Source organism: Caloenas nicobarica, chromosome Z (assembly GCF_036013445.1).
Source record: "Caloenas nicobarica isolate bCalNic1 chromosome Z, bCalNic1.hap1, whole genome shotgun sequence".
Classification (NCBI taxonomy): Eukaryota; Metazoa; Chordata; class Aves; order Columbiformes; family Columbidae; genus Caloenas; species Caloenas nicobarica.
Genome location: NC_088284.1, coordinates 18,523,945 through 18,539,348, shown reverse-complemented (window position 1 = coordinate 18,539,348; position 15,404 = coordinate 18,523,945). Strand labels below are relative to the sequence as shown.

At 37.5% G+C, this 15,404-nt stretch overlaps 1 protein-coding gene across 1 annotated transcript; it reads left to right on the top strand.

The window, feature by feature from the left end:
* Positions 1–30: 30 nt before the first annotated feature.
* Positions 31–15,031, top strand: PPWD1 (peptidylprolyl isomerase domain and WD repeat containing 1). Its single transcript, XM_065656125.1, has 11 exons — positions 31–172; positions 1,225–1,327; positions 2,015–2,115; positions 3,406–3,526; positions 6,214–6,661; positions 7,245–7,435; positions 7,922–8,111; positions 9,469–9,650; positions 12,261–12,342; positions 12,925–13,107; positions 14,182–15,031. Exons 1-11 carry the CDS (start codon positions 31–33, stop codon positions 14,323–14,325), a joined length of 1,887 nt encoding a protein of 628 aa, XP_065512197.1. The 3' UTR covers positions 14,326–15,031.
* The last annotated feature ends 373 nt before the right edge of the window (positions 15,032–15,404 follow it).

Sequence of the window (15,404 nt, the reverse complement as noted above, 5' to 3'; positions counted from 1 at the left end):
GGGTGTCGCGAGAAAGTGACGCTGCACAGCATGGCGTCCTCCGAGTTGGAGCGCAAGCGGCGGCAGCCCGAGGCGGCGGGCGGCAGCGAGGAGGCGGCGGACGAGGAGGATGAGGAGGAGCGCTGGGTCGGGCCGCTCCCGGGGGAGGCCGCGCAAGCGAAAAAGAGGAGAGGTAACAGGAGGAGCGGAGCCTTCGCCCGCCTGCCCCTTCTCTGCGGGCGCTGCCCCGGGCCCGGTCTGGAGCGCTGGGGTCGCTGCTCGGCCGCAGGCCCCGCCGGGAGCGCGGGCGCCCCGGGGTGGGGTTGCCGGGCAGCTGGGCCGCCCTCGGGCAGTTCCCTGTGCTCGGGACGGGCAGGCGGGCGGAGCCCCTTGTCTGAAGCGGCGGCTCGAACGTAGAATGGCCGGGCTGTGGAGGAACCCCTCGGGTGCAGAATTGCGGGTCGTGGACCCGCTATTTCTGCTTCATCTGGGAGATGCCCTCAGCCAAAGAGGCTTGGTAGTGCCGGCAGCGCTGAGGCCGTGCTGCCCACAGATGTGGAACGAGACGGTTTCTGGGGCCCTGCCCTAAGCTGGAGGAGCCTCTGGGTTGTGTTTTGACACGGGGTGTTGATATGTCCGGCAACTCACACTTCTCTGAGCATCGGTTGTAAAGTAAATGCAGTTTTAAATATGTTCAACAGATGCAAACCTGCTGGTTCAGTAACAATGCCGTTGCACAGGTGTTAACATTTAGGATGTAAACACTGGAGACAAAAGTAGAAAATCAGATTATTTTAGTTGGGCCGGTTAAACAGTGAAATAGGTAGGTGCTAGCACTTAGAATTTAAGCTGCAATACTTGTGTGGCACCTTGAATCTCTTAACAACAGTGTCAGGAATATGGTTTTCGAAGAAAACCAGGTGCAGATAATCTGCTTTCTGGCAGTAACTTAAAAATTGCGATACTGAGTGTTTTCTTAATACGTTCAGACAGCCAAGGTAATAGTTGCTTTAAATGGGGCATCCATGTGCTTAAAGCAGAGTTTGAGTGGCTCCAGTCTACTGAGAATCTATCAGTCTGAGTAGAAGGCCACAGCAGAAATCCCTTTTATTATGTTTGCAGAAAATATTAGTATATTTGTGACTAAAATGGGAGTAAGCTATTCAAGGGAGAAGAGAAGCCAGATGTATCTGGTGTACCTTTATGAAAAAATTATTTCCTGATTTTTCTTTTTATTCTGTTTAGTCCTTGAATTTGAACACGTTTATCTTGAAAATCTTCCATGTGCTTCGATGTATGAACGCAGTTACATGCACAGAGATGTCATTACACATGTAGCATGTACTAAGTAAGTGTCTTTTTTTTTTTTTCACCATGTCTCATTATCAGAGATATATTTTTGTATATGCTAGAAAGTTTTCATTGTAAAACTTTAGTAGTGGAAAGACTGAGTCCAGAGGTGCTATTCTAATTTAAAAAAACTTAAACAAAACTAAGTGCAGAGAAAAGGGCTTACTGTGAAGATAAAAATTGTTTAAATAAAATGAAAGAAGGTCTTAAAATCCTTATTGCAGTGTGTAATATATACAGGAATATGAGCAGCTGACTGCATCTGAACAAAATATGATTCAGCAGAACTGCTCAGATTTAGGAGATAGCTTTCCTCTCTTTTTTATATGGACATCCTCTCTTTTTTATATGGACATGCACGTGCATACATTAGTAAACAGCACCTACTGTGAAAGCAGAGCTAAAATAGAAGTAAAATTTACATAGTCAAACGGGATAGTATTATATATTTATTCAATTCAGGCCATTGACTTTTTGTAAATTAATCCAGAGTGCACGGAAGTACTCGTTTGCTTTCCTGGGAGTTGTAGTACCCATTCAGACAGATTGTCACAGTAATTTGTTTAAAGGTTATTCTTTACACAGTACTAAATATAGTGAAAATTACTCCCCCAGAGTGGTGTGAAAGTGCATGATGTGTAACTTTTTTGTTTCTTTGTTTCTTGTTTTTCTTTTGTAATTGTAGGACAGATTTTATCATAACAGCCAGTCATGATGGACACGTAAAATTCTGGAAAAAAATAGAAGAAGGGATTGAGTTTGTTAAACACTTCCGCAGTCACCTAGGTGAGAAGTTGCTTTTTCTTCTATAAAGGACCTCACCGTTTATTCACCCTTGCTTTTAGGCATTTGAACAAAGAATACAAATAAAAGAAGAGGGGTTCTGGGATTCATTTACTGCAGCTAGGGATTACATGATACCTACCTGTCTTTCATTATTCCCCTGTCCTGTTACATTTTGTTCCGGAACTGCAGGAGGGATAGGGTGAAAATAAAACATGTGGGACGCCTCCTGTACAGATCGTCTACATCCTTTGCATTACTTTGTGCCCATCCTGTGGGGAGGATGTCCAGGACATTAAAAAGCTATCTATTTAAAAATAACTGAACAAATAACTGAACTGAACATAACAGGATTCATATAATCCAGAGAAGTTAAGAAAACGTTACTTTAAGTAGTTACCTTAATCCTTATGTCCTCCCTACCTCCTGCAGTGTGGAAAAAAATTGTAATTTCCATCTTGTATTATTGCAACTGTAGAGTAAATTCTGCATCATTGTCATGACTATCAGCTGAATTGCAATTAAGAATTAATAATTTTAACCCAATTTTCAAAGTTGGTAAGTACACATAGCTGTTCTGTATTATGCTAAGCATTAAACAGGCTGGACAGAAAATGGCATTCTCATTGCTATTAGAAATGATCATATGCCTGATGGGAAAAAAATGGTTTGATATGCAGACTGTTATAATAAGAAAAATATTTAATAATATATAGTAAAAGTACTATTTCTTCTTAGACTTAGAAAAAATGTTATGGTGGGTTCTCAATCTTAACTATCAGCTTTTTATTATATACAGAAACAAAATGTGAGAACAGAGGCTACCAAGCAAAAATAAATATTGTGGAAGACTTATGGAAAGCCTAATTGCAGAGTAATTTTGAGTATTATGTGTGCTAATAGCAGGACTGTAATAGTCTGTAGAGTTCTGCTTTTTCTCTTTTGAGAGGTGCAAGCTGAAGAGCACATTGTTTTATACCGTATCTTAATGTTGTTCTCAATTTGTTTAAATGAACATTTAAAATGAAAATAATTGACATTATAGTCTTTCATTTAAGTATATGGTAAGTAGTTCATTATCGTGTAACTGATTGTGACCAGTGATAGGATACAAACCGTTGTTTTGTGGGGTTTTGGTGGTTTTTATTATGAAAGTCAGGTAGGTTTTTAAGTCCAAAAGGTGAAGAAACAGCTGAGAAACAGGTTTAAACCTCCTTAGGTTTTTCCTGTGGAATATTGAAATGAAGGTTGTCCCTTTCTTGTGTCTTAATCGTATGTTAACTTTTTTAATAGGTGTTATTGAGAGTATTGCTGTTAGTTCAGAGGGGGCATTATTCTGTTCAGTTGGAGATGACAAAGCAATGAAAGTGTTTGATGTAGTCAACTTTGATATGATCAACATGCTGAAACTTGGGTAAGTTACATAGTTCTTGAAAATGTTTGTTTGGGATTATAAATGGGGGTTCTTTTGCTAAGAGGTAAGTCAATAATTTGTGTGTTTTGAGGGGTTTTTTTCCCCCAATCAGAGGAAGCTGAGTAAACAGCATTATCTGAAGTGCATCCAGTGGCTGGAGTCTGACTGACTGAATAGAAAAATTTATGACTATATGCACAGTATGTGAGTGTAGTAGGTCTGTGCCTTCCCTCAGTGTCAAATATTATGCACAAAGATGTGGTGTTTCTCAAAATACTTAGCTAGGCATTTTTTTTCTCTTGTTTGGAACTGAATTTAAAAATCATAGCCAACTAATATTTCCAGTGAAGAAGGAATTTGTCCTGTATGTGTTTGCTTATTTTTTGTCATAGGGATAGAAATTTCTTCCTTCTGTTAGAAAGAATGTTGTTTTTCTTAGTCTTGCTGTTGTAGGATTTCTGTAGTTACACAGTATGTAGCTAAAGAATCTGGGAAAAATGGGAATGGATGTTATTTGAATTAAAACAATACTAGAGGAAAAAAAGCCCCACGCTGTTACAAGGGTGGGTTTGGAGGGTTGAAGGATCAATGAATGGTGTACCAAGAGTGGCAGAAATACTGACGTTTCCACAAGCCTTTTAGAATTGGAAAACTGATTCCTTGTAGTCCACTATTTGTTGTTTACTTCTGAAACTGAATAGAATTATAAACTCAAAAAAACCCACCAAACCCCAAAACTTTTCAGATGCCTGTATGGAAGCTTATGTAACATGTTTTGCTGGTTATAGTTTTAGTATCCTCCTCCAGATAATGTATTTAACCTATAGGAATTAAATCCCTCTTGGCTGTCTGCTGTGGAAGAATTCTAGTTAACCTTAGTATTTTGTTGTTACTGGTCTTTTCTACTTAGCAGCCCTGTATTGTCACTATGAAAATGGTAAAATTGTAGTATGAAGAAAAATTAATAATATTAAGAAAAATTTAATTTGATGTTACAGTAGAAGATGTTTTTTCTGTTTGAGAATTCAGGGAAAACTAAGGTAGAATTTAAATCTCTTTTGCTTCAGGAATACCCTGAAGATGCTACCTGTAACATTTTTCTTTAGTATGTTTCCTGGTTTATCTTTAAATATATATTCTTCAACCTCAGTAATGAAGACCTTCCTCTCCCTATAAATTGAGTTTTACCTGTAGTGAACTCTTTAATGAAGAAGAGAACAGCATACAGCTGTAATATAAGCATTGTCCTAAATAGTCTTTTAAAACTTTGTGTTTGTTGCTCGGTCTTCTGCCTTACTGTTTATTGAGCAGATGGTCTCTGTTGACCTGCCTGAGATTTTTTTCATGGCTGTTTGCTCAGACTTGCAATCGTTGATGTAGCATCATAAGTTCCATGTGATCTTTTCAGCTCTCATTATCCTGCATTGCTTGCTTTGACAGGTATATGCCAGTATATAGCAGGATTGATTAGCGTTGTCTCCAATCCTTCATATTCTTTCAGTTCTAACTAATCCATGTAGTGTGGCGATCGGCAAATCCCCATGCTTTACGTTTCCATCAATGGTCTGGAGAAGGATGGCTATTTCTGCAGAAACTTTGGATAATGATATGTATAGATCAATGTGACATCATGTTTATGTATTTATTTGATCCTATTCTTTCTAGTGAACCTGAGACAAACTTCTGGTTGTGTTTCTCTTTATGAGAATCTTTACCAGACAGGCATTGAAAATCCAAATAATTAGTGTCTGTCATTTGTTAGTCCTCAGTATCTGTTAGTTTGATTTCTGAAAGGATACTATAAAAGAGTTTCCTGTGGAGACTGCCATTGGAGTGATCTCCCCGGTGAAGTGGTGAATTCCTCAACACTGGACACTTTTAAGATTCAGCTCAACAGGGTGCTGGGCCATCTTGTCTAGATTGTGGTTTTGCCAAGAAAGGTTGGACCAGCTGATCCTTGAGGACCCTCCCAACCTGGTATTCTGTGATTTTATGATTTCTTTGTGGTCTGACATTTAGTTCCTGAGTTCTGGTTCTCAAAATCTTTGGTTACAGACTTTAACTGCCATAACTTGTATTATTGACCATATCTATAGCTTGTTTTACTTGTAGAGTATGGTTTTGGTAGAAGCAAATGGGTTCCTTCTTAAATGCATTCAGAACACTTATTGAATATAGGATGATTGTCTTGATTTTACTTAGATAGTGGTTTTTTTTTTTTGCTAGACTTAGCTGAACTTTTCTGTAACTGTATGGCAAAGGTGCAGTTTTCTTCATTTCCGCGGAAGCACTCATCACATAACATATGGAAGAGAAATGCTATTGAGTCACAGAAGTTGAGTAGTAATAATTAATGCCACTGGTGTGATTTAGGTGGATTTCCATCCTTATTCTTCTTTTATAACTGCCTTCTACCTTTGCTTTTTATGAGAGCCTCTTTATAAAACAATATGGGAGCAAGAGAAATTGGCCAAGCCATCCAGTGAATTGTGTTGCTTGGAAAAGCTTGGTTATAACCCTGAATTTTAGCAAGACAGATATTAGTAAGACTAGTAAATGAAGTTCAAAATTTGCTTCTGATATTTGATAGCAAGTTTATAGCATAACTCAATCCTTATCTAAGTAAAACCAGTCCCTTTTTCCCTTTTTTTTTTTTTTTTTTTTCCTCTCCTTCCACTCTATTGCAGCTACCACCCCGGCCAATGTGAATGGGTATATTGCCCTGGAGATGCCATATCTTCTGTTGCAACATCTGAGAAGAGCACAGGAAAAATATTCATATATGATGGACGAGGGAATAACCAGCCACTTCATGTTTTTGATAAACTCCACACATCCTCTCTTACTCAGATACGGTTGAACCCTGTCTACAAAGTAGTAGTGTCTGCTGACAAATCTGGAATGATTGAGTACTGGACTGGAACTTCTCATGAATATAAATTTCCCAAGAACGTGAACTGGGAGTATAAAACAGATACTGATCTATATGAATTTGCTAAATGCAAGGCTTACCCATCTAGTATAAGTTTTTCACCTGATGGCAAGAAAATGGCGACTCTTGGGTCTGACAGAAAAGTTAGAATTTTCCGGTTTTTGACAGGGAAGCTCATGAGAGTCTTTGATGAATCCCTGAGTGTAAGTTTGGTCTTGCTTCTCTTTTTATGAGGTTTTTTTCTCTATGTATTTGAATTTCTTTAGCAGCACATTCACCTAAGTTATCATTTTTTTCTAAAGCTGAGCTTCATTGCTGTGTTTTTCTTGCAGAAAAGGTTTTCTTCATTCTCTTTGTTGCCTCTAGTGTTGCTTTGCCCCAGAATTAATTATTACCAATTTATGTTAGTTATGCAGTGAAATGGAGATGTCGATTTTCATCTGTGTTTTTGTACTGCTAGATTTCTTTTTACTAGGAAGCAATTCTGCAAGATGTCCGTTTAAAATAACATCATGATAGTGAATTATACTTGTCATCTTTTAAGAAATTTGTTAGATGGCTACATACTTTTATGTCTTTGCTTAGGCCTAGTACTACGACGTGCCTATTGGTTCATTAAAATAAAGGGAGTATTATTTGTATTTATTTTAATTCTTCAGTTAAGTTTGTGTGGAGTAATATCATTTGAATTCTGAATTTTCTAAGCATATGGATCAGTGTTTTGCTGCATCAATAATGTAAAATATGTTTATATAAAAGTGGAGTTTTTCTTATATTTTTCTGTAGATGTTTACTGAACTTCAGCAGATGAGACAGCAACTACCAGACATGGAGTTTGGCCGACGTATGGCAGTTGAACGTGAGCTGGAGAAAGTGGATGCAGTAAGATTAATCAATATTATTTTTGATGAAACTGGACACTTCGTTCTCTATGGAACAATGTTGGGCATTAAGGTCATAAATGTAGAGACTAACAGGTATGTTCCAGTGACACACTTTGAGATAAATATTCTTATTTCAAAGCCTATATTCAGTGAAGTTTATAGTATATTTAAAACTTGATATGACTGTGGGGGTCTCTAATCTTATTTTGTTTTTATTTGGGAGCCTTACATTAATCTGTAGATAAGATAGTGCGTGATTCATAATGAGTTGTTGCAGTTTAAAGCTTAGTAAAACAACGAGAAAATATGGCAAGTATATTTGTATTAAAATTGTGTAATCTCTGGCTAACTGTGTGTGATAACATAAATGTGGATCGTGCAATTGGGGTTTTATTGCATAAGGAGGCTGACTAGTAAATCATGTAGCAAGTTTGAATAGAGAGGCATCGTAAAAACAACTAGTAAATTATTTGAGAGGGTTTTGGAGTTTTTTGGTTTGGGTCTTGCAGGCAGAAAGGAGACAATCTCTGACTGTGAGCAGCTAACAATAGTTACACCTTTTTACATCTTGTACGTCAGGTGTATTCGTATCTTGGGAAAACAAGAAAACATCAGAGTGATGCAACTAGCTTTGTTCCAAGGAGTAGCAAAGAAACATCGTGCTGCCATCACTATAGAGATGAAGGCATCTGAAAACCCTGTTCTCCAGAATATCCAGGCAGATCCGACAGTAATCTGCACAGCTTTTAAAAAAAATAGGTTTTACATGGTGAGTCTAGTTTCTATTTAACTCCATGCATGTACTGATGTTTTTTCTGTATTATTTTTACTTTTCTTCTTGCACCTTTCCAGTGCTTTTTGTCCTATTTGTGAACACAACTTTCCAGAGGAGTTCCTTCATGTTGCAAGTATATTCTAGATTTTTTTAGCGTCAGCTGGCTATAAATTGACTAGGAACAGCTTTAACTTTTTCATTATTGCTCAAGTAGTTTAAAAAAAGTTGGATCGTTTTGGCTGTCTAAATTATTGTTCTCAGAGAAGATTATATGCCTTCATTCCAGTTGAAAAAAAAAAAAAAAGAGAACATTTGAAAAACCTAACAAGATCTTATACTGATAAAGAAACAATAATTAACTGTATGTATAAAATATGTAATTTAAAAAAATAAATTCAGAGCAGCATCAGGACTTAGTAGCATCAAGGACATTCTGGGCAACTAGCTAAGACAAGGAGTCATCTTCCTGTTCACAATTTAGATTTTAGGTGAGATGCAGTGAATAAACCAAACAGACAAGTAGTTCCAGAGCAGTTAGTAGTCAATCGGGGATGTGATCACCATAGAGGTTAGAGATTGGTCTGTCTGAATTTGATCATGTTTTTCATTGGACCAAGATGGTATATTTTCTAAAGCTTGGTGTGGTTAGTGTGTAGTACGTAAGGGAATATACTACTCTGAATGATATGACAACTGAAGAGGAGAAGTTAGGCAAAATCTAAAACATAACTCACAATTAGAGAAAACATGGCTATATGCATGCAAAGAGATTAGTGATTGTCATTTGACAGGTAAGTGTACTACTCACTTAAGCAGATGCTTCTGTACTGGTATATTCTATGTTTTTACTATAAGTACTATAAAACTACATTTCTGATTTTTTCTTGTTTTCAGTTAAATTTGCTGCTTTTCTATAGTCTTACATTAATGTGGTATTGGAATAAGAGGATTAAGTTTTACTTTGTAGTGAAACTAGAAGTTTTGTGATGAAACCTGCTGGTTTTGTCTGAATGTAACAGAACACATTTATATTCTCCACTGTTTTTTTTTAAAGAAAAGATGCTGAGCTACTGTGGGCTTTCTGTTGAAAAGGGGGAGAAGTTTAATTTAACAGTTATAGAAAAGTTACTTGGATTTGCACATAGCTGTACTGGAATTCGTGACTGGTAATGCACAACACTGAAATGCAAGGACAGACTGTCTATGAATTATCATCCTACATTTTAAATCTATTTGGGTGTTTCACAGTTTGAATAATCATATTGACATCTTTGGTACAGTGCAGTGTGTAAGATAAGCATGGGGGGGAAGAGAAAACCAAACAGTTAACCTTCTGTTCTTTTGTTCTTAGTTTACTAAACGTGAACCAGAAGATACAAAGAGTGCAGATTCTGACAGAGATGTATTTAATGAGAAACCTTCTAAAGAAGAGGTCATGGCAGCTACTCAAGCAGAAGGTCCCAAAAGAGTTTCAGACAGTGCCATCATCCACACAAGCATGGGAGATATTCATGTCAAGCTTTTTCCTGTTGAGTATGTATTTGATAGTTTTTTCTGTTCTTTTGTTTTTACTTTCTTATACACTTTTTGGTGGCAGTGTACAAGACTTAAATTTCAAGTTAGGAATAGTTCTTCCCCTTTTTCTACTGTCCATTTTTCCTGACAGCTTCTTAATACATCAAGCTAAGAATGTGACTCTTTACAAACACAAATAAAGTAGGGCAAAATAGATATAAGGAACAGTTGGGGGCACAGGTCTGTTGGTTTTTATTATTATTTTATTATTTTTTAAAATTATTTTTGCTTTTATTTAATTATAGGTTCAGGGAGGTTATTCCTTTCTTAGCTTTTATTCTTTCTCTAAACAGCATATGCGAATAGGTTGTGGTGCGCTTCTGTGTATGCTACATATTATTGTAAGTCAATGCTGTTCGATTCTGTCATGAAAGAGATTTATGTTGTTGACAGTAGGACTGTGGAAGCCAGAGAAGTAGTACAGTTTGCAACTTCCAAATGTGGCCATTGTACTACATTTGATGTTATTGCAGCTCCTTCAAGAGCAACATGAAGTTTATACCAGCATATAATATTAGTGCTGTGTATATCCAAAACCAGACATATAATTGGAAGAGTTTTATGCATGACAATTGCTAAAGTTATTGTGTCAGGATCTCTTCTTTGTGATGCTAATATATGCAAACATTTTGTTATGAAACAGATCTATATATTATTATATATTTTATATTGCTATGCATTTGAACTTAAATGATGTAAGTGTAGTCCATGCTTCTCTAAACCCAAGTTCCTGTTTTATCATAAATATAGGTAAGGCAATACAACTTCAGTTCTACCCTGTAGGGCTGCCAGTCTTCTAGCTGAAGTAATGGTACAGCCCTTATCAGTAAATGACAGGCCAAGCTACGTGTTATCTGACTCTTTTTTTTTTTTTTTTTTAAATTCTCATGTCAGTGTGTCACTATGTTTGCAGGGATAGTATTGCTAGGTGCTTCACTGCAATGTTTTGTATGCAGTTTTCAATTAAATACATTATTGCCAGGCTTGGTTATTGTTAGGTTTGTCCTTTTTTGTTCTACTATTTCCTGCCAGCTCAGCTTTGAATTTAAAATCTTTTCAAGGTGAATGTGATTAAAAAATTAAAGAAGAGCTTATAGGATGTGGCTTTGTATGCCCTTTAAATCTTTGGCCATGTGCTCATGGAATCAAGTTGTGAATGACTATGTACTGCTCAGACTATAATCTTGTCTGTTCCATTACTTAGTCCACTGGCACTCTGTTTCTGACTCAGTTTAGAATATCACTAAGCCCAAGCTAATGTTCCTTGTCACAGCTGAACTCTACAGCTGTGGACTCCACTTGGCTGTTTTCTCATTTGCTGTGAAAATGTGTGTTACTGCATAAACCTGTCAATGTAGATCTACTCTGGCTACTAATCAGTTATCTAAAACTAGTGAAAGGGCTATTGCAAAGAATTTTCACCCTGGTAGCAAATCTCTCAGAAGTAAAAAATCAAGTCACAGAAGTGGAAGTTTGGTTGGTTTTTTTTTTCCCCCCCTTTTTATTCCATCAGCAGTAATGTTCTGCCTCTTCACCCTGCTTCCAAACAATGTTTGTGAGTAGTTTCAGAGGAGGATAACTGACTCTGCTGGATGCAAGTTCTATAACATTGTATTTTTAGATTTTACTTGTTGTGTGCAAGGCTGGACACCTTACATATACAACTGAATAGAATTGTAGTGGTAGAAGAGTGAACAACTCTCTGCTTATGCAGCATACACTCCTTAACTGATTTTTAAAAATAAACAGTTTCTAAGTAGAAAGCTGGAGAAGGAACATCTAAAGAATGGTGCCTTGGACTAGGCTTTGAGGAAAGACATTTGGTTCCTGCCTCATGGTCTAACTCTGGCTGGCAACTAAGTACCACACAGCCATTCACTTGCTCCCCCTCTGTGGGATGGGAGCCTCAGAAAAGTAAAAATGAGAAAACTCATGGGTTGAGATAAAGGCAGTTTAACAGGCAAAGCAAAAGCCGCACACAAGCAAAGCAAAACAAGGGATTCATTCACACTTCCCATGGGCAGGCAGGTGTTCAGCATCTCCAGGACAGCTGGGCTCCATCACACATAACGGTGACTTGGCAAGACAAATGCCATGACTGTGAATGTTCCCCCATTCCTTCTTTTTCCGCCAACTTTCATTACTGAGCTTGACATCATTTGGTATGGAATATCCCTGGCATTAGTTGGGGTCAGCTGTCTTAGCTGTGTCCCCTCCCAGCTCCTTTTGCACCTCAGCCTCCTCGCTGGTGGATGAGGTGTGAAGTAGAAAAGGCCTTCACGCTGTGTGAGCACTGCTCAGCAATAGCTAAAATACTGCAGCGTTATCAACATTGCTGCTGCCTTTCTGTGTAATCATGCAACTCTCAAGTTTTTTTTGTTTTTATCTCCGTCTTTGAGGAGGTGGGGATTTGTGGTTTTTTTCCTTACTTGATGAAAGCTCTTTCTACACTGTGCTGAAGCACTGCTCAGTACAACAGGATCTTGGTCTCAGCTGAAATCTTTACAGCCTTGCCACTATACAATTAAATATTTATTGTAGCCTATGTTTTCTGTTACACAATTTTAGGTGCCCGAAAACAGTGGAAAACTTCTGTGTGCACAGCAGAAATGGTTATTACAATGGACACATATTTCACCGTATCATTAAGGTAATTGTATAAAGCTAATTTTTTGTTATTTTAGATAATGTACCTTTGTAGTTGGTCCTCTCCGTTAACCTTTTCCTTTCCCTTTTCCACAAGGGATTTCTGTAATGGCTTCAGAATTCCCTGTAAAGTCTGAACAATTCTGAGGTTTTTAACAGCTTTATCACTTACTTCAAGTTGTTTAACAGTTGTTCCCGAACTGACAAAGTGGAAGAAATCTGAAACCGAGAGATCAATTCAGCAATCCTGCTTGAACTAAGACTTTGTTTCATGTCAGAAGGCATTTCTTTTAAGCCTTTGTATTTCTCTTGCACCAGAGTCAAGTTGATAAAGCCTAAGTGGTTGCAGAAGGTACAGATAGTCAGGTTTCTGTCCTTCACTAGCAGGAACCATGAGTAAGCTTGTTTCTTCACAAGTACTCCATTATCACCTAAAGAAGCCCTGAATGCTTTGTCCCTTATCCACAGCATTTTAACACATTTTGTTGAAACATTTGAAGTAAGTTTGAAGAAATGTCACCTGGCATAAAACATTTTTGCTTATTTATTCTATGTGATGACATAATAAAACTTAATTTCTGTGCAGGGTTTCATGATTCAGACTGGTGACCCAACTGGTACAGGAATGGGCGGTGAAAGTATTTGGGGAGGAGAGTTTGAAGATGAGTTTCATTCAACTTTACGACATGACAGACCATACACGCTCAGCATGGCTAACGCAGGACCAAATACCAATGGATCCCAGTTTTTTATAACAGTGGTTCCAACTGTGAGTAATATTAAAAGCTCAATTTAGGGCTTGAGATGGTAACTTAGATAATAAAAATATAATTTTTTTTCTTCTGGTGGAAAGGGCAACACAGCACTATCTAAATAATATTTTCTTGTTATTTTGCAAATAAACACTGCACACAACTATGTATATTGTGTAGACTTCACTGAAACAGTCCTTGAAGAAACAAATGTGTGATCAAGAGGCCTTTTGCCTTTAATTGGAGTAAGGGCAATATCAAATTCTTAGTAAATCAGATGCATTTTAATTGTGTATTACTAGAGTATTTTGTATTAATATACTAGTTTAAACATGATGGAAATCTAGCTATTGCTTAGATTGATTGAAGTTTTTGGATATGGTGTCAGGATGACTCCTTAATGTTGCCTAATTATAGCTATACAAAGAAGCCAGTATTCAGGTTTGAAGATTTCCTTTGATCTGTGTACAGAGTCAAAAAAATAAATGCTGGTATATGAATTTAGCAAATAAAAAGCAAATCCTTAAAGGTAACACTTGTAGAAACTGCATTCTTAGAGCACTTATTTCAAAATCGTGTGCCTTTTTAAAAAAAGCACCCATCTGCCATAATTTTGGAGCTTACTAAGTTGTATCAGTGCCTATATTCAGGTTGCTAATTGGGCATACTGTATATTACCTTGAATTAAGTAGTATTCTGGACTGGCACTTAAAGTTCAGCTGTGAAAATACCATGAAATAGAGACAGAAACAGCATTTCTGTGAACTGAGAATACACTTGAAAATAAATTATGAAATTCTACTGCATTGCTAGAACTTGACCCCTGTAGTACTTTAACAATTGAAAAAATGAGTTTAAATGCATATGAATACTTATTAGCCATACTCTAATAGTTATTTACATGCTAGTATTTATATGGTGTTAAGTTTCATAGTCTGAACATACAAAATGTATGCATGCTTACTCTACATCAGTCTCTTTCTGGTTTGGTACCTAACCTAGAGGCTGCTTTCTATTTTAATATGTTGCTTTTTCTTCTTTTTTTTTTTCTTTTTTTTTTTTTTTTCTTCTCCTCCTGTGCCCTCAAACAGCCGTGGCTGGACAACAAGCACAGTGTGTTTGGACGGGTGACTAAAGGAATGGAAGTTGTTCAAAGAATCTCAAATGTAAAAGTCAATCCCAAAACGGACAAACCCTATGAGGATATCAGCATCATTAATATCACAGTGAAGTAAGCAAGGATTTGAAGGTTCCAGCCTTAAGCAGAAAAAACTCCACATGGTAGGACCCAAAAAGGGACCTAGAAAGAACAGAAACATTTTTGATAATTGCTAGATACAAGTGCCAGGACAGAGTGTTTCAGAGGCACACTAAAATCAAACCAGACAGATGGCAAACTCAAAGGGGAATTTATTTTTATTTCTGACCAAAATTGTTTAACTGTTAATAAAGTGATTTTGATTGAGAACACGTTTTAGGCTCTGACAAATATTTAGTAAACCGCAGGTTCAAGATATCAATGGGAATCCAGTTACTACACAGCCAACTCAGGGAAGCCACAAACTTTGTGATGACTCAAAATGTGCTCAACCCTGAGGTGTTTCCTTGGATGATGTCCCAACCTAAGGGGGAAGTCCCCAGCTGCAGACCTGCTGTTTTGAGGAGGTCTCCAGCGGGGCCCCGTTTATACCCTGGTCAAATCTGATCTGTGGTCATATGTGGTCAGTGGTCTAGAAACTTCTCTTGACTGGGGTGTTTCATTGGCTAAGGGCCCTGGTGTTGGAGACCATGGTGTCTGTAAGTTTCTGGTGGTGTTGAGTGAGTGTACCTCCCACACAGAGCAATCCCCAGTTCTGCTATTTTTAATGTACCTGAAGTGCCCTACGTCTGTATTTCTGGTAACTTTGTATTTTTAAAATAAAAACCTCTGCTTGTTTCTTACTATGTCTACTGGTTTTCTTCCACTGCTGCTATGCAAAACTGAATATAAAACCTCCCACCCTGTCTCATGATACTGTTTATATAAGGGGATCATGGGATAGTTTGTATCTTTCTCATGTCTCATTTGCATCTTTCATAGCTAATTAAACCTTTTCACAGCATTGAAATCTTTGACAGAGGAAAAGGTCAGAAATCCTGAGTGAACTCTTAACATCATATGTACATGCATCAAACGTTTAATCTAAGTTATGATACTGTTTGCTATGACCAGGTATGTAAGCTACCGCTGTCCTTTAAAAAATGGTTGTGTACATACCTCCTGTGTCAAAGAGCAAGGATCAACTCTTAGAATGCCAGTGTATGAAGACCTATG

Coding starts and splice junctions, on each gene's coding strand:
- PPWD1 (XM_065656125.1), top strand. CDS start 31: ATGGCGTCCTCCGAGTTGGAGCGCAAGCGGCGGCAGCCCGAGGCGGCG. Junction 2,116..3,405: donor ACACTTCCGCAGTCACCTAG/GTGAGAAGTTGC, acceptor CTTTTTTAATAG/GTGTTATTGAGAGTATTGCT. Junction 3,527..6,213: donor ATCAACATGCTGAAACTTGG/GTAAGTTACATA, acceptor ACTCTATTGCAG/CTACCACCCCGGCCAATGTG.